Here is a 23,915-nt window from a genome sequence, read left to right as displayed (position 1 = left end):
TAATGTGCACCAAACGGAATAATGAAACTGAAATTCGTAAATGAATTGAATAATGAAACAACGATGATTTATACATGTGATTGGTGCCTTTTTTTTAATTTCGCGAACAAGTGTATGAAAAATGACCCCTTTTTTTATTGTATTTCGCGAATCGCGCTTCTTTTAGTGCAACCGGTGTGGATACATGGAGTGCCAGAGTCCTCGTCATAAAATTACTGCCGGCCCGCCGATTTGCAGGGCCCGTCACATTTTGTCAACAAAGCCGGTATTATTAAGACGGACTCCATGCTGACATCAACATCGATCCATGCATGCTTTAATTGCGAGTCTTAACTTTTATAGCGTAAAAATGATGCACCAAAATGGCTTCAATTGGACCTTCATTTTGCAAACACCCCCTGCATAGTGGGTAAACAAGTGCCCATTTTCGCTTCTGCTTTCAACATTTGCCAGTTTAGGCCCTATGTTTTAAAATAGAATTTATAGGCCTACAATAATAGGGAAAACTACTTGTTCACGAAAGGCTTCATGGACCGTCATTTCACAGATTTTCGGCATTTTCAAACTAAACTTTTCTCACTAATAGTGCTAAAATGGTCCACCAAATCGCTTAAATTAGGTCTTCATTTTGCAAAAGTTTCCTACTAGACACCCCCCTGCGTCGATTTTATTTATAGGTCTACAATAATAGGGAAAACTTGTCCACGAAATTTGTGTGAAAGGATTCATGAAACGCTCATTTCATAAATTTTCGGCTTTTTTAAACTAAAGTTTTACACACTAATAGTAATAGTGCTAAAATGGTCCAATAAATCGCTTCAATTGGGTCTTCATTTTGCAAAAGTTTCTAACTTCTGAGGGGGGCACATCCCCCCTCAGACACCCCCCTGTGTCGCGCTAGCGACGCAATGGCCGCTTCGCGGCCATTTCTTTACTAAATTTTCTGTGTCATATTGGGTCTGTCTATTGGGCGCCCCACCTTTATACGCCTTGCTACGCGCCTGTCAGAACGGGTCACATATGTTTGCCGGTAGTGATAAACTGCGTGCCTAGTAGTTAGTTATAGTTGTGCACTTTTCACAAAACCGATTAAATGTTATATGGTCATGGCTCGATTTATAGCAATTGAAGCATTTAAAGTCCCATTCAGTGATCCCAGCGAAATTGTAAAAAAATTAAAATTGTTTATAAATTCCTTAAGTGAAGGATAAATCATTCAAATTGTCATTTGGTATTTGGTATGAAAAAGTTGGCCAAAAATGAAGAAAACAGCAGTATTGACAAAGATGAATCCCCATTCAAATACATGTTGCTAATGTCAGTATATAAATTACATGCAGATGATGTTCATGTAAAATATTGCCTATTTTGTCTTAAATACAGTTTTTGGCTGAACCACTAGCAGGCTATGTTAGCACATCTATGACAATGACAAATAAGGTACCAAACTCTGAATTTTGTTGATTTTTACGATCGTCCAGATGAGTAAATCACTGAGTGGGTCTTTAAGCTCATACTCATTTTAAAATGTTCATGGCTCAATTTACACATTGGATTGATTATCACATTTTACCCACATAAACAAAGCATGACTTGGGCTTTGTTCCTTAAGCTATGATGGGAATCAGTACTTGCCAAATTGCAATACATCATATTCACTCATTTTTAAATTCACCCAGCTTGGTCTGGGCCGTAGAAAATACATAGTTCAGTTTTCATTTTGTTTTGTTTTTGTTGCAGTAGTTGCGTGCATTGTGGGTATCTATATAATATGCCTTTTAGTCTCAAAAATGTTGGGCGGGTGACTGAACTCATCAAACATCCTGCTATTTGCAGGTGTGGGTGTGCTGTCACCACACAATTTTCAAAAACCTCAGAAGTAATAATTTGCATACTTAAGGGGGTACTACACCCCTTGCCGATTTTGTGCCTAATTTTGCATTTTTCTCAAAAATTATGGCGCATTGGTGACAAGTAAGATGTGAATATTATAGGGGCAAGGACTACAACTACTGCACTGAAAATTCAGCAACTCAAGGCAATTAGTAATTGATTTATTGATCAAATATTGGTTTTCCCTCATTTTTGACTGTAACTCCACAACTGTTGTCTGTGTTGAAATAAAATTTCCAGTGCAGTAGTTGTTGTCCTTGCCCCTATAATATACATATCTTAATTTTCACCAATGCGCTATAATGTTTGAGAAAAATGCAAAAATAGGCACAAAATTAAACAGGGGTGTAGTACCCCTTAACCCTAACTGTAATAAACATCACAAAACCACACGTCACAAAGCATATGCACGAGCAGGTATCCCATGTGATGCGATCGTTGAAACAAAGCTTGGCCAGGCAAGCTACACCCCCGTGGCAAGGTAGGCCTGTGCACGTGTCTGGCCCCCGAGGGGTCGGCGGTTCAAAACCGGACCCGGGAGAAAGAGTTTTCTCTTCTTCACGTTCCTTCCTTCTTTCCTTCCCCCTCGTCAAAAAGCAGCTAGGATGTTAGGGTTAATGGATGGCTATGACTCACTAAATGGTTAACAGTTATAATCCATGTCATACGATCATATCAGCAATCACATTTATTTATACAATGACAAAGTCCAATAGGATTGACTTTTGAAGAAAAGTTCTGATCACCACATCTTTCTTGCTGTTTCACTTCTTTTTCCTAGTTATTTTTGTTCAGTGATTCAATACAAGTGTAGCTTTCTTACTATAAGGTGTCAGGTGTGCTATAAATTGCACTCCTTGAAATGTTTTCAAGGCAGGCTGTCAAGTGTGCTATAAATTGCACTCCTTGAAATGTTTCAAGGCAGGCTGTCAGGCGCGCTATAAATTGCACCCCTTGAAATGTTTCAAGGCAGGCTGTCAGGCGTGCTATAAATTGCACTCCTTGAAATGTTTTCAAGGCAGGCTGTCAGGCGTGCTATAAATTGCACTCCTTGAAATGTTTTCAAGGCAGGCTGTCAGGCGTGCTATAAATTGCACCCCTTGAAATGTTTCAAGGCAGGCTGTCAGGTGTGCTATAAATTGCACACCTTGAAATGTTTTCAAGGCAGGCTGTCAGGTGTGCTATAAATTGCACCACTTGAAATGTTTTCAAGGCAGGCTGTCAGGTGTGCTATAAATTGCACTCCTTGAAATGTTTCAAGGCTGTCAGGTAAATTGCACTCCTTGAAATGCTTTCAAGGCAGGTGTCAGGCGTGCTATAAATTGCACTCCTTGAAATGTTTCAAGGCAGGCTGTCAGGCGTGCTATAAATTGCACTCCTTGAAATGTTTTCAAGGCAGGCTGTTAGGTGTGCAGTAAATTGCACTTTTGAAGTGAAGCTAAGGCTCTGGTAGGTTTTTTTAGGTGAGCTATAAATCGCACTTTGGTAGGCGATTTAAGGTGTGCCCTGCGCATGCGATGCACACACACACACACCCCAACCCTATGAGAACTACCTGCCGGTTGGCCAAAATGAATATTGTGTACAATATTGAACCAATCAAGAAGGGTGTTAATAAGATCATCTGCAAATGCAAGTTTGCCCATAAATAGTTTAAATTAAAGCCAAGTCATAATTGGTAATTGAAATGAGCATTTCAAGTTATCAACCAATCAGAAATGCTGTTAGATGACCAGTAGTGTCCAAGGGGGTTAAAACTCAAAGCCTGATTTCACAACTGACTGATAAGAATGGCAAATTTGGAAGCTTGATTAGTACATGGAAATAGATTAGTAGGTTAAGAAATTCCTAGCTACAGGTTTTCTGAAGTAAAAAACATCAAATTAAACACATTTGATTCTTTTTTCACACAAAAATTTCACATATTTTTGGGAAATATTTTGAAGACAAACAGAATATAGTCTGCAGAGCAACCTCCATTATTTCCTTATTTCAGACACTGGCTGATGCTGTCAGTTTGTTTTTTTTAGTGTAAAATTTTCATGATGCGGATGTGGGTGAACAGTATATGATTTCAGTGCGTGTTACAATAATATGAGAATAAGCAATGGATCATATCTCACTATATCCACATGTCCATCTATCAGGGCACAGTTCTTTAACCCCAATACATTTGTACATTTATTGAATGACCTTAGAAAATTTGGGTACAAAAACTCATACTCTGCAACTTGAGGTCAAATTTTGCACTATGAATGTTTGATTGAAGTTATTGAACTGTGCCATTGGGATGATGCCATTATGGTCCATAGTGTCTTGTGGTTTCAACTTTTGGTACAATGGCTAGCTGCCAGGAAACTTAGGTAAACCACAAAACAAATTGAGCAAATTACCAACTCTTGCTTCAAAGTGTTGGTTCCCTGAAAACATATCAATTGACACTATGATTCACAACATGCTCATCTATCAGGACACAGTTCTTTTAAACCCCATTTGTACATTCATTGAATGAGCTCTGAAAATTTGGGTACAAATACTCATATCCTGCAACTTGAGGTCAAATTTTGCACTATGATTGTTTTAAAATTGAGGATGCTGAACTATGCCATGATGCCATTGTGGCCTGGGGGATCACTCATATATGAAAGTTGTAAGCATCCGCGTGAAAGAAAACGCGGATTTAGGGTTGTTTTGAAAAGCAAAACTAGGATCCGCGCGGATCCGTGATTAGGGTCTCAAAACACTCATTTTACTCAAAGAAGGGGTGTTTTTTTTAAAGGACGATACTCGTTTAGGGTAGTTTTTTAAAATTACCCAATTAACAAACATTAGTGGTGACATATTTATCAAGTTATTCAGCACAAAAGAGTGGTTTCTGAGCAACTTTACTAACCAAATTTTAAAAACATCGGAGCCGACTTCAACAGCGCCAATTTTAAGCTTACTGATATCATCACTGTCACTGAATGGCACTCTACCGACACACGCAATGATAGGGGCAAATTTCAAACCAATTCCTCACTTATGGTGTTTTTATATTGTCTGTCCTTGTTTAGGGGTAAATTTCAAACAAATTCCTCGCTTAGGGTATTTTTATTTGAGTAAAATCCTTGTTTAGGGTTAGTTTGACAAATTTTCGACATCCTAGCTTAGGGTCATTTTTAAAAGTCTATTCATGCGGATGCTTACAACTTTTATACATGAGTGGCCCCCCCGGCATTGTGGTCCATAGTGTATATGGTAATAGGAAATCATACCCACATGGATCCATGTTATGTTAGAATTCTATGCTGACTGAAATCATTCTAAATGTTAAGCCTGCAATGGGTTATTTCAGTTGAAATCCATACACCCTCTATCGAAGAGATATCTATACACCAATGGTCCATGATTAGATGATTAACAGGGGGTAAAGGCTACTGTATGTAGAGTTAACCTGGGAGGGGGGCACTCAAGTTTCAATGTGTACACATGTGACCAGAAAACGCAAATTAATGAGTCCTTTTCAGAGAATGAACACAAATCCCGTTTTGGGGGTCAAAAATGCCTGTTTTTGAGAAAATGGTTGTTTTTAAACTTCTAATTGGTGCGTTAGGGATCATTTTAATGATCCCGCTATTTCACAAAGCAAGAGTCCCTTACTAGGCGTGTTTTTTGCCATACCTTTCAGAAAAAATCCTGCTTAGTGGCATATTTTTATTTAAAAGTACAATCCTGTTTAGGGGATAAAATTTGTTGCAAAATTGCATTTAATTCCTGTTTCTAAAGGTGCTTTTTGATCAAAAGGGCAAATCCTGTTGAGGGTATGCTTTGAAAATCTCTGGTCATGCATGTGTACACTGTGCAACTTGAGTGCCCCCCCCCAGGTTTAAATCGTGCAGACTTACAGAATTTACAGAAAAGGTGAATTGTGCGTTTCTCACACACAAGGGTGAACTTAAGGAGTGATGGACCAGGGGCTACCATAATAAAAATAGCATCTAGTTTATCAAACCAGTTTTGTCCCATCTCCCACTTATTTTCACGTTTTTTGGCCAATCGGCAGGTAGTTCTCATGGGGTTAAGCCTTAACCCCATGAGAACTACCTGCCGATTGGCCAAAAAGAAGTTTTCATTATCAATGGACCAATCAGCAACATTGTTAGAATAATTTCACCATGCTAAAAAATTCAGGGGGGGCCGGCCAAGATTGGCTCAATTTTGACGTTGTCATTGGTTTTACACGTAAACACAAAAATGTCTCAAATTATTCCAAAACTGTACGTATGTTATTAAGCACTATTTTATCAGTCTAAATCCGTTGAGGTTCGCCAGTGAACCTCATTGTAAGTACTGTTTTTTTAGTTTTTTGTATGAATAACGCATCGATATGTTACGATATATACTGAAAATTTCCCCACGCTTGTCAATGAGAATACGTAGTGTAGTGGTTAATTAGCTCGCCTCCCACGCATAAGGTCCCGAGATCGATTCTCCTCCCGGCGGTGATTAAAAATTTTTCTTCTTCTTTTTCTTTGAATTTAAAATTATTTATTTTCATGTGAAAATGTATATATTGCACTGGGAAATATATTTTGTGCTTTTTTTTTCTGTAATGGGGCCACCCGGAAAATAGAGCTAAAAACGGATCTTGGCTCCGGGAAAAAATAATTGCGTCCATCGTGCAGGCAGTGTTGCCGTCATATTGTCTGTTTTGTTTACGCTTTTGGCTGTTGCCACATTGAATAATGTAGTCCACCATCGTCTGAAAAAATTGGGGTGAATTATTTGCAAAGCTCCATTCTGATTGGTGATAAAAGTAATTTAAAGATATCACATAATTAATTGACCAATCAGAGGCAACATTAGGTAGTGCGCAGGGGTTTTCACTCTTGTACCTGTAATCATAATGCGTGGATTGTCCAACTGCAAACTTCGGCTGCTCCCTACGCCATAATCTTGACCAGTTGTTGACCCTGTTGTAATACATCTTGCCAATGAGGGCGCTGTCCGTGAGAAACATCTCCCAAGCTTCAAAGTCGTCATATTGCAAATTGACGCCACAATCTGGAAATAAATGAATTCAAGTTATACTAAGTGTAAGAACTCCATGGGCATTCAGAATTTACAGTATACAGACATACATACATGTACACCCCTACATACATACATGTACATGGTCATTTTCACAGTAAAGGGTGTAACTTTTGATTTTTAGGGTCAAAATTTCAAACCACTTAAATATGTTTCTGTTTACTGAAATCATGCATAGAAGCAACTTAAATTCCAGTAAAATAATGTTTCAAGGCTTAAACCTTTTGATTTCTAATAAAAATTTGACATTTCCATAACATTTTGGTTAAAATCTAAGAAAAATGTATTTTACATAACCTCAGAAAATTATGACATGAAAGCTGGAATACATGTGAAATCCCATTCCAAAGTAAGTCAACAGATATAAGTTAAATTTTATACCATGTTTTGCTATGTTTGTAATTGCAGTTTTGAAATTTTTAACATCAAGTGTCATTTACAATGGAAATTTCAAAACCTTAAACATATTTTTTAAGTTTTAATTGGGTTCCTAAAATAATTTGAATGTCTAACTTCATGTACAAATACTAACCTCCCAGCCAAGTTTCACAGAAATTGGAGTTATTTTTTAGAAATGGCAATTCAAGCGATTTGTGTTTCGGAGGCTTCAGTTAACAACACAGGTGATCATAAAAGTAAAATATTTGGCTAACTACTACAAGTTGACATAAAAAAATAGGTAAAAAATATCACAATTACCAATTTTCATGCGTTGCTTCTAAGTATTGAATTTCAGTTGTGACAAAAATTAAATTATCACAGCAAGTCATTTTTTTTGTTTCGGAGGCTTCATGTTAACAATTGTTAAACATTGCAGAAGTAGTTTTTTGAAAACAACAGTGTTGGGATCATCTAAGCTGTTATTTTCTTGTGTGTATTGAATCAATGATTCTATGCGGCAGATATTGTAGATTTATCACATGTTAATTTTTTCACCCATTTGTTAAGTATGGTGTTTTTTGCATGTGAAGCCTCCAAAACAGGCTTTTTTGGGTATCAGTATATTTTTCAAACATTAGCCATAATGTCAATTTTTTTTTTTAATTTATGACATTCTGCACATATCAAGTAATAATTACAATGCAGATATCAGTATGAAACACACCAATTTAGATATGCATAGATGATAATTAATCTTATTGTTGTTTCGGAGGCTTCATTTGTTTCGGAGGCTTCAATTGTTAACGGAAAGTTTGTATTGGGTCCCATTTTCAAACGGTGATATATATCTCCACGATTTAAAAACATGTGACTTGAGGATCTACTTTGCTACATTTTGATAAATAGATTGGATGAGCTCTTTTATTTATATTTGCACAAGCTTGCTGAACAGTTTGTTTCGGAGGCTTCAAAAAGTTAACGGAAAAACGGCTCTTTGAAGTCAAGATTTTATAAAAATGTTAAAAGCTTGCAAATCGACTAATTTTTGTTACCCATTTCAAGTTAAGATAACAACTGTTATGAATCAAGAAGAAGTGAAGAAATAACCAAGAATTATGAACCAAAGCTACACCCACAAAGTTTGTTAACAATTGTTAACGGAAAATGAAGCCTCGAAACAACAAATATCAAGTCCGGTTCTCAAAAATACAGGGCTGTTCACAATTAAATCTAATGTGGCAGTGTTTACTGAACATATGACTGTACTTTCAGGATAAGAAAAATTCTCCATGAACTAACTGAAGAAAACACAGGGTTTTACAAAAATGTTACTGTTTTTTATAGTTTTTCAAAATGGCAATATTAAGTACATTTAAGCCTGCTAAAACTGAACGCAGTAACTCCCAAAGCTGATTATGCTACCCAAGGTAGCTGCTAACTAGATGACTTATGTGGCCAAAAATCATGGAATTCTGTGGCTTTATTAGAACACTACGGATTAAAATGTTAAAAATCCAAAGTTACACCCTTTACCGTGAAAATGACCACATACAAATTTTTATTCAATAATTAATGAACAAATACATTTGGGCCACCAAAGCGGCATTATAAATCATTACCGGTACATGAATAAATTACAAACAACATGATAATGAACAGAAAGAATTAATTGACTTCTGTGAGCCTGTTTCGTACACACCAAATGATGTTGGTTCCAATCATGGAACTGACAGAGGCATACTAATTGGCAACACGTTTGGGGAGCCAAGTTTCTTCAACCCACTTCAGAAATGGTGATGAACATGGCCGAGAGAAGCAATCACTAAGACAAGGATTTTGCAATAAAATCCACACAAAACATTTATGCATAGTTTTTTGGCCAGCACTGTCTCATTTTTCAACCATTTTTTTTTAAAGGTGTCAAAATGCTCAGGAGGATGTGCTGCTTCCAATTAGCTGGTACCAGCAAGTCATACCTAGAATATTTTCTCAATTTGAATTTTATCCTTTCTAGGTATGACTGATTGTACCGTAAAATTTGCGTCAATTCCCGATGTCACAATATATGCGCCACGTTTTGTAGGCTCCGATTGCCGATTACATAAACGAGTACAACTGGTAACCAGCCAAAGCCGGTGCTGTGCAGTGCCGGTCTGCTATTCAAATTTTGTGAGGTGCATTGGGTGACATATTTTCTATGTCATTTGCCTAGATATACAATGATTCACCCAAAAATAAAAATCATCGTACTATCCCATTGTACAGCCTATATGAACACAGCCTGACATAGCATGACAATTTTTGGCGTACATTGCGTGATGTACGCTAGCACATGTGCGACTGTGCGTGGGTAACGCGAAAGTGCATCCAACTGTGCCAACACACTTGTGTTGGTTAGTATTGTATCCAAAGTTGTGCGTTCGCATTATAGTTTGAAATATGCGAAGTACGATCGCAGTTGAATCAAATACAGCTGTTGAAAGCTGCATTCATTCAATTGGAATTCCCACTGTAGTGTAAGCAATACATTTCGCTCCCCTAAAATATTGTATTCACTTTTTTTATATTTTTTTTACAAACAGGTCTATTCTCTTTCTTCTTGGTTATTGTGCAACATTCCTTGTGGAACAATACCCATAGGAATGTGGTGTGTGCGATGCATGGCTTATTTAGTCCTTAATATGGAGTATTGGCGATCTTTTCTTTTAGACCACCCAAGCTTTTTAAGGTTAAAATTACCAAGATAAACTTTTGCATCAAGGTTAAACATGTTTTTAGCAATACAACATACCTTTTATTTTGTCGAACAAGCTTTATTTTGTTCCAAAATCCATGTTTTTATCGCTGTTTTTGACTAAGAGTTAGATGCGAAACCGGTGGTGCCAGCTCCGAAACGTTCGCGTAGCACAAGCGCTTGATATGTTCGTTTTGACAGTAATTTACGCTAGTGTATCATGCTTTTTCAAGCCTGTTTGACATTTTTTTACTGTGACGCAATTTTGCATTTATTCAAGATGGCAAATTCTCGAAAAACGTACTGTATTTTTCGGAGAAAATTCCCTCAATTCACGAATTCTTTGCCACTTTCCACTCATCTGATCATCTTTTTGTGTGACGGAAGTGGTGCTGATTTTATAAAGGTATGTTTCTTGCTTTTCCGATTATTTTTAAATTGTTTTTCGAGACAAAAAACTTCCTAACAGAACAGCCGTTATTTTCACTTGGTTTCAAGTTGTTTTAACCTCGTTTTTTACCCCATAATTTCCCTCATTTATCGAAGCCCTGCCCTCCTTCCAATACATTAAACCTTGACTTCAAAGTGTTTTAAGCAACTGTTTTATACCTTGATGCAAAAGTAAACCTTGCTACAAAAGTAATAATTTAGTGCCTAGTCTAGCGAGCGTGGTCTAAAGGAAAAGATCACCGGAGTATTTTGTGATCCTAGCATTCTCTTTTTATTACTTTTGTTGGTAGTTTTTTAGGTTGGGTATCTGTGAAAAAAAGCTTATTCCCAAAATTTCAATTTATTCTGATTTTGCGTTTACGAGTTATGCATGATTTGTGTATTACACTGCCAGGGTCGGATTTACCTTTTTGGGGGCCCTGGGCCAGGCCAAAATTTGGAGACCCCCAAACGAACCGTTTTTAGATAGGACATTTGCGCACAAAGCGCTCAAAAATAAATTTAATTTTAAATAGACGATTTTAGCCCAAATTGAAACTGAAATATGCTATATAACCGGCCAGTGCGCGCGAAGCGTGCGAAATTTTGCAATTATTGTACCCTATTTTGGCCCAAAACATGGTGTTTTTTGGCTAAAATGGAAGATGCACTACACCGTCACAGACACAGGGCAATTTTGGAGGCCCCAAAAATTTGGGGGCCTTGGGCCCGGGCCCATCTGGCCCTATGGTAAATCCGGCCCTGTACACTGCTCCATAGACAATGTGTTGAAATTTCGTTCTGGTGTAAATACCAGAACGAAATTTAAATTCCACAATATTTTTGCACGACTTTATCTGCAAGAATTTTTTGTGTTAACTTCATTGATGAAGGCTCAGACACGGATAGCCATAGGACAGGTTTCCAGTGGTATAAAAATCTCAACTTTTTCTTTAGAAAAGTTGGGGGGGATGATGCCGTGGATCACGAAATGCCCTTTTAATGTTCCGATGATGAAATCACCCCCGGGAAATCACCCAAGGTGTTTTCATCAGAGCAGAGCCCATGTTTTGAAGTCAGGATCTGGGATGTTGGTCATTTTTGATGGAATGCGATTCCATTCCCAAATTGTTCTTGGGATAAATGAGTAGGGCCTACTGAGTATTCTGTGTAACTAAACCAGTCGATTGCCTGCGCTGAGCGCTTTGTCAATACCACATGGTTTTGAAGTGAGTGAACATTGTAAACAAACGAACGAGCATATTGTATTGATTTTGCGGTGTACTGATAAAACTGGAATTCGCCGGTCACACACACACGGTCACTGCGAACGTAAAATTCACCAATTATATTTTACTCAATCATAAGATAAAGGCAACAATAATTTAAATGAAAATGTGCTACTTACGCTAGTGTATTTCCCTAATAATGTCACGGCTTCAGATCGGTAAAATATGTTGCTGATTCTTCCTAATTTCACAGGAAAACCCGCTGTTTAATTGCCACGCTTTCACTTTTGGTGCCGGTACACGATTTGTTTTCCTTTTCTGTACGTGTGTAATAGTGCTCCACGTTTCAGTGCTACACCGGTTGTACATCTCGTAGATTTGTACGCGTTGAAAAGTTATTGGGTATCACCGACGGATACTCTCGAGCATGTGACGTAGGGCCCCTGCCCACAAAAATTGTCCAATGAAAAACCCCAATAAGGCCACTCCTCCAATTATGGACAAAATATATTTAAGGGTACAGTATAAGATAGCAATATTCTTGAGAGTAAGAATCGTGCAATGCATGCCCGGCTAGTCTAGACTAAAAAAAGATCATTCTTGGATAATTTTGGGGTTTTTCGTCACTTTAGATAGGCCTATGTCCTCTTTGGGAAAGGGTAATTTTTTTTGGAACAGTCCAATGCATGTTATTGCTTGCTAGCCCCCCCCAAGATCCGTATTTTTCATATTTTCCCATCAAAGGCACCACAAAATTAACCTTTTCTTGAATACCGTACAGTTTTCCCACCAGCCTACATGTACTGTCCACCTCTTTTTGACAAGTCATTAAAAAAAAAAAAAAAAAAGATTTAAAGTTTCGCTTTCTTCTTTTTTTTTTTCAGGCATAACTTTTTGGTAAGAATATTTCATTATGCAGTCTAGAATTTTAAAGGTTTTGTTTTACGATCACTGATTTTACAAGAGCCTCATCCTCTTCATACGGTTCAGGAGATTTTCAACATGGGGGGGGGGCTGACAAAACAAAAAATTTTGGTGACCCATCTTGGGGATGCTCTTCTCGAACCTCTTTCTTTTTCAAAGATCGAGGTCTGACGCTTGGCCTGAGGCCACCAACACAGTTAAAAATGCGTTTCACGCCCCTACCTTTTTGAAAAGTGAGGAGGGATGAGGCTCTTTTTTTAAGGTTTGTTTTCTTTTGTTTTGTTTTTAGCGAAATTAACAACATAGGCCTACAGCAGTTTTCACGTAAAATTTAACTAGTAGGCCTAGTTTTCAGCATCTGCCAGGAAAACGATGAGGCCCTTTTGATTTATTTAAGATGAGGGGTTAGAGTTAACTTGCAACTGATTCGTGCAAACTTTTAAACTTGTTTATCAGCATGAACCTCAAAATGACTTTATAGGTTAATGAACGCGTATTACTTTTTGGGAGATAAATTATACAAAATTATGCATGCTCGCTGATGTTGATGCGTCTAAATGCACGAGCTCCGAAGGACGGAGTGCATTAGATCTGATGCATCAACATTATTTTGTCTTATTTCTCGAGCAACAAGTAATATGCGTTCATTAACCTATAGGCCTACAGGAGAAGAAAAAAACCAGGTGATTTATGCTGTTTCTATAACAAAATTATCACTAAAAATATTGGAAAACTTAGAACCAAATATATTATAAATGCATCAACCCGCCCGAAAAATAAATCAGGCCATTGGTTCCCGGCGTTCTCGATATCTAAGATATGAATTTACTAAAAAATTAACATTTGTTTGTTTGTTTGTTTACCCAGGTTGGTCCGTGAGGAACACATGCTAATCCATGGAAAACCATGGACCGTTCCAAGCTCATACAAATGCACAAGCCTGGATAGCCAGTGTAGGCTAATATATGCATGCTGGCCTAGATAGCTTTGATAAACAAAGCAAGAAATGGAAGAAAATAGCTAGGAAAAGAGAAAAGAGAGAAGGCCACTCCCAAACACAATTGTACAATTTTACTCTTAGCCCTTACTTCGTGAGAAAGGAAACTGGAATTCCAATCTCAGGCCCCGATGCAAAGGCTATAAACATAAAAATTGAAAAATAAAAACTTAGGCTATGCCTATTGACTGATCCCAGAAAGTGAAGAGGAAGGTGGACGCGAAACGCACTTTTTTTTCCACCTCGCCTTTAGGTCCCGTCGCGGCGAGACCCTAGTCTTTTGCGCGTTGGTCAAGTTATATTTTGTTCCCCTCACCGCGATGCGCGATGACCAGTTACAGTTTTATCCTTGATTTCACTCTTTCATTTTCGAATGTGGTGCGTACCCTTAAGTTCCAGGCTCACTGCATTTGTCAATAAGGTGATAGGCATGGGCTTTTCGATATAGCTTTTAATGCACTAAGAAAACTCTCTTAAAAGGGAGGAGGCGTCGCACAAATAAAATCAATGAATCACAAGTGACTGATGATAGGCCTATGGTATGATAGATCTCATGTTGTAATTTGCTAGTCTCGAGCCGGTCTCGGACCGAGACTTCGAGACCAGGAGGGCCGAGACCGAGACCAAGCCACCGAGACCAGCAGGTCCGAGACCAAGACCCTGGGACCAAGACCAGGCTTAGATAAACTTAAATTATATGGAATTGGTAAACATTGTATTCAGTGGTTTAAAAGCTATCTTACAGGACGTTCCCAACGTACTACTGTTAATGGTACTCTATCTGATACGTGTGAAATAACATGTGGAATGCCACAAGGGTCAATCGATGGCCCACTTGCTTTTCTTATTTATATTAATGATTTGCCAAATTATGTCACACACTGTAAGGTTAATATGTATGCTGATGATACTGTAATATATTATGCCTCTAACTCAACTAAGGAAATCATGAATTGTATAAATGAGGATCTTAACATAATAAGTAATTTGCTGAAAAGCAACAAACTTAGTCTTAACACTGATAAATCTGAATTCATGCTCATGGGATCTAGGCAGCGTTTGCAATCTGTTAAAGATGATATTCACGATGTTTCTGTAACTATAAATGGTGCTAATATTAAACAAGTTAATGAATGTAAACATTTAGGTGTCATCATTGATGACACATTGACATGGAATCAGCAAATTGATCAAGTTCGTAAGAAATCTCTGAAAGGTATGTTTATGTTGAAGAAATGTAAATCTAATTTTATTTCTACAGATATTTTGAATATGGTTTATAATGCAATTGTACTTCCTCACCTTGAATATTGTAATGTTGTTTGGGGAAATTGTGGTATGTCTATAGCAAAGAGATTACAAATTATCCAAAACAGAGCTGCTCGCATTATTTGTGGAGCTCCATGGGATACCTCCAGTGCTATTGTCCTAGATCAGCTCAATTGGAAGCCACTTTCTCACAGACATCAGTATAATACCTCAATTTGGATTTATAAAATTTTGAATAACTTAGCACCTCCTTACCTTTCAACTGTTTCCTCATTTTCTAATAATAAATACAATTTTCGGCAAAGTAAAAATAATGTTTTCATCCCACAGCCTAAAACTGATTTCAAAAAACGTAGCTTATCATATAGAGGTGCAATCTTATGGAATAGTCTTGATGATAGGCCAGATTCACCTAATTTATTTACTTTCAAAATTATGCTGAAAGATGTTTCATTTTAATTCTTTTCAGTTTTTGTTTATAAGTTTATAAATTCTTTCATTTTCCCCTTGTATGTTATAAGTTTTATGATGTTTTGTATCTCTTAACAATTCATTTGATATTTTTATGAAGTATTGCTTGTAAACAGTTTTACAAGGTAACCTAATATAAGTTTATATGATCTTTTGTATCTCTTAACAATTCTTTTGATATTTTGTATAACATATCTCTTGTAAACATGTTTTGTTAAATATTTGTTAGTACTGTAATTTGTATCCACGGCCCCAAAGAAGAACAACCTAGGGTTGAAGTGGGCCCACCGTGGCTAAATAAAGTTGAATCTGAATCTGAATCTGTAGCTGGCCTCGACTGGAATTACATCAGTATATAATACTAGATTTCGCGGTTCTCGGGTTGGGTGGTTCTCATTATAGGCCTATCTCTAATTACCAAACACCCGTTACCCATATACCCGCCCTGACCGTTTAAACTATACAATGATATAGGCCTGCGTCTTTAATAGTGATCAATATAATGGGCTATAGGCCTTACCTGGTTCTGGTCCGATGAGATGCACCTGTAAATTAGTCACATGCACACTGTATACCCGCACTGCGCCCGTCGGTACTCCGCGCACACGCCCGTTGATACTTCGCGTACGCGCTCTGCGAGCACGCGATAGCTCCGCGCGCACGCGACTGCGCGCGGACAGACGGACAAACTCTCTATAATTAGTATTAAGATGGGCCAATCTTGGCTTTCAATTGGCAATTTTTACATTAGCATCATGTTGGCAGCCAATATAGGTTATCAGTCACACCAATTTCGGTAACAAATTGGGTAACAATATGGTAACAAATAATTATTGTGATGAGTACTAGTGTTTGGAAGACCTTATTTAAATCCTAAATATTATACTAAGTTGAAATAATAGGAAACAAAACCACGGATGATAAAACGCAGGGCAAACGCTATTTAACACCACGGAATATTTATTTTAAAGAAAATACACAAGAATTTTCGGCAATTTCAATTCTAAGATCATACCAGGGCCATGACACTCTATTCACGTGGTTTCTTTTCCAACGCTAAAAGATTACGAATTTTGGTGGTTTGTAAATGAAAAGTGTCCGCACTATCGATTGATTACGTAACTGTTATGAATAATTTATTAGTTTTTCAATGCAATCGCCTCGACCCATTAATACATATTATCTGTATTTATCAAAGTACTTGGAATAGCAATCTGGTGAGTTCACTGAACTACGCCCAAATACTGATGGAGTTTTAATGGCGCTAATCCTCTCCATACACAGATGAACAAATACAATAGGAGAAGGTCAACACATATGACCTCCTATATGACATGTTATATGAGATGTACAACAACCTGAATATCATAAAGATCAGTGTTCGTTTGTGCATATGAACTGCATATTTACAATACTAAATATTACTCGTTATATATTATGTCAAATATTGGTATTATGACAACACGGTATATACATTGTATATAAAACGACTAATAGATCCTACTATCATGGCGTCAGGTCATTGGTTCATCATATCCCGTATGTTTCTTAAAATTCATTCATATTTGAGACAAATTTCTGTGCCCATTTTATAGGCGTATAGGTGGATCCGGTTTTTTTGTCATTTTCATTTCTTTTTGATGAAAGAATTAAGGTTTTCCACTGCACGGAGGCCACTATGTGATACTAATTTAATGCTATTTGTAAATGAATGCGGATTCCCGGTTGTTGTTTTTCCACAGTGTGACAACTGTCCACCCATCCAGACAACATCATCACATAATAAAACGTCTGTATTTGTACGATGAGTAAATATTAAACTGAACTTTGCCTTGGAACATTGTGTAAGACGGTGTAAGATTTTGTGGGCGCCCTCAACATTATTATCCTCTTTGTATCCGTAAATGACATGGCATAGACTGTGTGAATTCTATGAAGACTACTTATACATGGGGTCATATCCATGGACACAAGTAACGATAATTGACAACACGATACGCGACTGTATTTAGGGAGGCTAACCACTAATAATTAATAATGCCGGGTAGGGCCTACTCCTGGGCGACTCGTGTGGGCAAGGACGCTTAGGACGGTGACCAAATGAGTCTCAAATTTCACCGGGGAGGGGGGGGCACTCAAGTATGATAATGTAGGCCTATACGCATGTGTGGCCAACTTTTTAAACACCCCCTAAAACGAGTTTTACCCTACCAGAAAATGAGAAAACGGACATTTTGATGAGAAACGGCCAAAATGGTGAGAATTTAAATTTTCTCATTCTTTTGGATGAGAAACTTCCTGGTGTGTGTGTCAATCATTATTGTCTTATTAAAATCCGGGACTTTGGTTGACCTGTGCTAGACTCCAGCACATGTTAATGACGCAAAGACAGTTGTGGTAACACCATGGTCGCAGACCTGCAAAAAAGCTCAAAACAGATAGTAATGAAACCAGTTTTTATTTTCCTTGCTCTAGCGAGTTCACAGAGAAGGTGTTTCTAGTACAATGCAGCGTCGGACTCTAGCTGAGAGCGTAGCCTGAGTCCAAACGGACTCCAAGAAGGGCTCTCCATACACAAATGAACAAACACAAAGGAAAGTAGTCTCCTCCGTGACCAGCTTGATTTCGATGGAGCGAAACCAAATTGGCTGCAGAGGAGACGGGTAATTTTGCCATGCAAATGAGGTGAGTGCCCTCTCAAGAATAACTACTCTCTGATCATACCACAGAGCATACCTTGGGACCTTGAGAGGACACTTGGCTCATTTGCATGGCAGTCGGACTCTCCATTGTATTTGTTCATTTGTGTATGGAGAGCAATGGCGACCCTTCATTGTATTTGTTCATTTGTGTATGGAGAGCCATTCTTGGAGCCCATGGGACTCAGGCTAGGTCCTCAGGTAGAGTCAGACGCTGTATATACTAGAAACGCATATTCTTAATTCCGCGTTTATTCAATGTTAGCATTAAATTTGTATTGCCCGGCAGCGCGCGCAATGGAAAAACCTGAATTTGTTACATAAAAAGAAATGAAAATTAAAAAAAGTCGGGTTCCACCTGAGTACATATTAAATAGGTGTAGAAACTGTTCTGAAAATATTAATAAATTTAGACAAACATACGGGATATAATGAACCTTTGACATGACGCCATGATTTTATTAGTCGTTTTATATCACCTATACCGTGTGTCATAATACCAATATTTTGTAATTTTATATAAGAACTAATATTTTGCATCATAAATGCGCAGTCCATATGTACAAACGAATACTAATCTTCAAGATATAAAAGCTTTAGAAGACTTCAAAATAACATGTCACTAAGCAGGTCATATGTGCTGGCCTTGTCCTATTGTACTTGTTCATTTGTGTATGGAGAGCTCACTGACCTGTATAGAGGTCAATGGGAGCTAGAGCTTCTTTACGAGGCACTATCGGTTTCAGGGCGTAGTTCATTGAACTCAACGGGCTGTTATTTGAAGTGCTTTTATGTTATTGCAAAACGGATCGTGGCGAAAGCTAATAAATAATTCATACCAGGGTTTAATTGATCTGGGATGCGGACATTTCATTATTCGCAAACCACCGGGATTCGATATAGGTTTGCGTTGTAAAATGAAAATGTGAATAAGAGTGTCATCCCCCTGATCATACTTTTAAAGATAATTTCTAAAGTAGGGCCTACGTGTCACCATGCTATCAAAATACTCTTGATGGCTATTCAACACCACGGTGATGATTCCTTGGTGATGAGTCGTAGTGTTCCTCTCTTAACGCGAAGCGGACAAGAGATGATACATCTCGTCTTTTCCCGAGCCAATAACGTCCAATAATTAAAGTAATCCATTGCATCAATATTGGCCCAATACTAAAATTACATATTGTTAAAACATTGGCAGCCAATTGTTTGCCAATGAGAAATAGGTACAGGCCCAATGTTGGTTCAATAACTGTGACAAGGTTTGGGCCAAGCTGGGGCCAACATTGGCCCAAGCCCAATATTGAGCCAACCTTGGGCCCATGAGCAAAACATGATTGGCCCAATACTGTCAGCCAATGTTGGGCCAATTGAACTCAAACATTGGCCCTTCATTGGGCCACCATTGCCATGCTATCTGGGCGGGCTCGATTCCAACCTCGCAATTTTACTGAGGCGAAAACTTGCCACTGAGACGAAAACTAAAATGGGCCAAATAAATTGAAGTTTTAGCACTAGTTAAAATGGCAATTTTTGAAATGGGAAAATGTTTACAATGGGCTATTCCAGTTGATTTCTTTACTTTTTATTATTATTATTATTATTATTATTATTATTATTAGGCCTAGGCCTATATTGTTTTTACATTTATTTTAAAAACTTTTTAATATATTTTTTTGTCTCTCCTTTGAGCACAGGAAAATATGAAAGCCTTTTTAGGGCATGAAAGATAAAAAAAAAGTTGAAATCCATACACCCCTATGGAAGATATTCTCACAAGTGGACTGAGATTTCAAATGGAGCCGGCAGTAACCATTTTAAAAAGCCACACGCCCATGTGGAAGATAAAGGAGCTGTGCAATAATTTTATGGGGGGGCAAGATGAAGGGGTGGCAATTTCTGGCAGGCCGGGGAGGGAGGAAGCAATTTTTGGCACACATTTATGGGGCACCTTTAAAATAACACGTTCTAAAAAGTCTTAGGAAAACGCCTTTCATAGGCCCGCCATTTGGAAATTTTACCCCGGCTCATAATTATTGCACAGCCCATAAGGTCATGTAAAAAGGGGTGTATGGATTTCAATTGGAATAGGCCAATTTGACCACCCTTTATTTGCTCCATCTAGCCTGAATCCTTCTGGCCTCTAATGCCGGCGCCTTTTTTACCCACAATCCTTCAATACAGCACAGTGGAGCGGCTGTGCGTGAGTATTCGAGGATTGGAGGATCGAGTCTACCTCTGATCTGGCAGAGAAGATATCTTACACTTCCCACAATGCATTTCTCTCATTTCAATTTTATGTACTGATTTGCATCTAGTGCAACATAAGGCCGTATAAAATTAATGTTCTGGTTCTCGTTCCATCTCTCCTCAATTTCTGGGATTTTACATTTATTTATTTATTTATTTATTTATTTATTTATTTATTTATTTATTTATTTATTTATTTATTTATTTATTTATTTATTTATTTATTTATTTATTTATTTATTTATTTATTTATTTATTTATTTATTCATTTTTTAGATTTGAAAACAAGGGCAACTTCAAAGTCATTTTGTACTAGTAGGGGGGCACAATAAAAAAATAACTTTACACACAAAATTTTTCAGCCAATTGGCACACAGGAGAGTAGACACACCTACATTGGTTCTTTTGTCTGATTGCTTCTGACCCCGAATGACCCCAATTTTCATTCAACTGGTATGAAACTTCTGTCCATTAGTTGTTCAAATTTTTCAAATTAGATTCAAGCTTTATATCTTATCTTTCGAACAGTACCAATCATATAGGTTGACTGTTACCTCAAATCGTCGACTTTCTTGTTAAAATTGTGCATGTAGAAAAGTTAAAAATATCACATGAGACCATCAACTGCATCTCTGACAGTATTGATTTATGCAAATTTTCATTCACAACAATATTGAGTTTATTAGATATAATTTAAAATATTATTTAAAAACTCAAGCAAAATTGAGAATTGTTATGCAATAATTACCGTAAAACGGGGTGAATCGGGACAGTTTGGGCATGGCTTTAATTGTATTTTTTTCTTTGTAGCTTCAATTGCCACAGTCATTGGTGCATTTTATGTCCACACATGAGATCTACATACTGGTAATGTTAGATTGAGTGGATTTCAAGTGCTTTACCTCTTCTTTTTTTTAAAAGTGACTGTACCGATTCACCCCGAGTTTGGGGTGAATCGGGACAGCAGAGTAAATAGTATTTGATGAAGGTTTGAATTAGTTTTTGTACCCTTTATCCCCACAAATGAGGTGAATTGGGACATTAAACAAGTATTTAAATACTTCTCTAATAATTTAGAACAATTTAACAACAATTGATGTCATGTTTACTGCCATAACTTGGATGTTCTTTGGTACCCTCAACTGGACTGTACTTGTTACGGTAAAAAAGTAATAAAACTTTTGACCTTCACATTTCATGTTAAAACTTAAGTTTTCATTGTTCTTTTCTTATCACTACTTACATATAAGGTAATACTACATTGTTTCTTACCAAATAAATACTGCATTTCTCCCTAAACATTAAAAACAAAATACCGATAATCATGTGTCATTTTTAAAGGAAAAAATAACGAGCGAGCTGTGACTTTCAGTCAAAATGGACAACTCGCACATATTGCAGACAACTGTTAAATGTTCTTGCTACTTGCATGTGATTTTCCATCAATAACAATTATCATGTACATACAGCCTAAAGCAAAACAACCTTTGGCCAAACACATTATGGGCAATTTAGCAATACCATACTGGTACCAACTTGCAACCAGTGCCATTAAAAACAACTCACGAATGATTTCTATCAGTCCAACAAATTGAACATTGGCAAACATTTTCCAACTCTAACAGCAATATTCAAAGCATAATTAACTCAATAATTACTGGAACTTCAGGATAAGACTAACAAATGGTTGTCCTGCAAAACTTTTTTGGGTTAAGGGTGGGTGGCTTTCAAATTTGTTTTTCTAATTTTCTAATTCTAAGTCAAATTATAGAGCTACCCAATGACCTGTGCCCAATGAAGGTGCAAATCCCGGGTGCAAATAGGTCTGTTTTACCAATGCATATCTTAATACAAGTTATACCATTAAAGATACAAACAAATTAATAACAATATTTTAAAAACAAAGTATATTTATTTAAAACCTGAAAATCCTTTCAAAAAATTATTTCTGGAATTCTGAAAATTAGGTGTAGTAAAATTTTGTACCGGGACAGTAAAAACTCACTTCCTGTTTTTAAAATTAGTGGTGGGTGGTACCGGGTAGAGGACAACTAACTATTACAGGCTTAAGGTGATGCCACATAGAGAATAATCCAAAATTAATACCATTAAAGCTACAGTACATTGTGTCCCAATTGTCTGGGCAGATAAAAACAACGCCAATCTGGATTCTCTTTTTCTCCTACAAAAACGAGTTGTTAGGACGTGCACAAATTCTTTGTGGCTCGCCCACACTGACCCACTTTTCCACCAATTAAATGCCCTTAAGATCCATGACATATTCAAATTTCAAACAGCAATTTTTATGCATAAATTTCATTACAAAATGCTACCAAATGACCTCTACGACAACTTCTTTACTACTTAAATGACGACATCCATACACACGATACCAGACATTCTAAAGACTTTCACATCCAATTATTTAATACGGTTTTTGCTAGCAACACCATCAAAACACATGGTGCTCTCCTCTGGAATGATCTTGACCAATCCCTTAAACTCACCCCGTCTCCTAGCGTATTTAAAAAAACATTCAAACAAAACCTCTTCAAAAACATGGATATTTACATGATGATGTTTAAAGTGCTTTTCTCCTGCATGATGGATTTACATGCGCTGCTTTAGTTCGCATTTTATGCTTCATTGATTTTTCGGACTTTATGTTGTCTGTCTATGGCATTCATAGAATTTGTAACCTTATAAATATCGAATATTGTATTTAAGCTATAGACTTGTCTGTAACCTTCAAATGGGTGCCACAACTTTGCACGCTTTGCGTTTCTGTGGCATCCACATCTCTCATACCACATTATTAAAATATTATTTTGTAATATTAATATTGGTATCTCAATTGTAAATTATTTGGCATTGCATTGTTACTAATTTATTACAAAATGTTTCTTTCTATATCATGTTATTTATATGTATGTGTGTTGAGATGAAAATAAAACTGAACTGAACTGAACTGAACTGAATTCACCCCGTTCTCAAAAGTTCAAATCTGAAAAGTACACAAATCAACAAAATCAAAAATTTCTTTGGACTAACCAAATTTTCACTTTTACAGCACATGTATGACACCTTTTGTGAGGTCCCTGTGCATTTCCAGCTCATTTCCTCCAATGGTTCCACTGGGAGGGATAAAGTTCTGACCACATCATTTTTTTGGTGCAATTGGAGGAAATTTTCATTTTAGTGTCCTGGGCTCCATATTTCCTGTATCACATGTGCAAAGCCACCATTCTGATACTGACAGTCCATTTTTTAACACGGGAAGAGAAACACACAAAACAATCAATTAGGTTTGAAAAATTTGGTGTCAAAAAACTTTTTGTGTTTTGTCCCGATTCACCCCGGTGTCCCGATTCACCCCGTTTTACAGTATTATAAATACAAGTGTATGAGCCTCTTGACTTAATTACAGTCAGTATAGGGACTAGTTACACTGTGGGGGGTTTATCCCTCAGAATCTCACATTTGAAAAAAAAAATGGCTTCATCATTTCCTCGAGCACTGTTGGAAAAGACCGAAAACTACTGACAATGATGATTTTACATAGAAAA

At 37.2% G+C, this 23,915-nt stretch overlaps 1 protein-coding gene across 1 annotated transcript in view; it reads right to left on the bottom strand.

Moving 5' to 3' along the window:
* Positions 1–12,116, bottom strand: part of LOC140139726 (L-threonine 3-dehydrogenase, mitochondrial-like) — a 36,876-nt gene extending 24,760 nt beyond the window's left edge. The window contains 2 exon segments of the mRNA XM_072161432.1: positions 6,771–6,939; positions 11,919–12,116. Coding sequence (XP_072017533.1) covers positions 6,771–6,918 — 148 coding nt within the window. The 5' untranslated portion in view covers positions 6,919–6,939; positions 11,919–12,116.
* Between the last annotated feature and the right edge of the window lie 11,799 nt (positions 12,117–23,915).

This window comes from Amphiura filiformis, chromosome 18, assembly GCF_039555335.1.
Source record: "Amphiura filiformis chromosome 18, Afil_fr2py, whole genome shotgun sequence".
In the NCBI taxonomy this organism is placed as follows: Eukaryota; Metazoa; Echinodermata; class Ophiuroidea; order Amphilepidida; family Amphiuridae; genus Amphiura; species Amphiura filiformis.
This window is presented reverse-complemented; position numbering and strand designations above follow the sequence as displayed.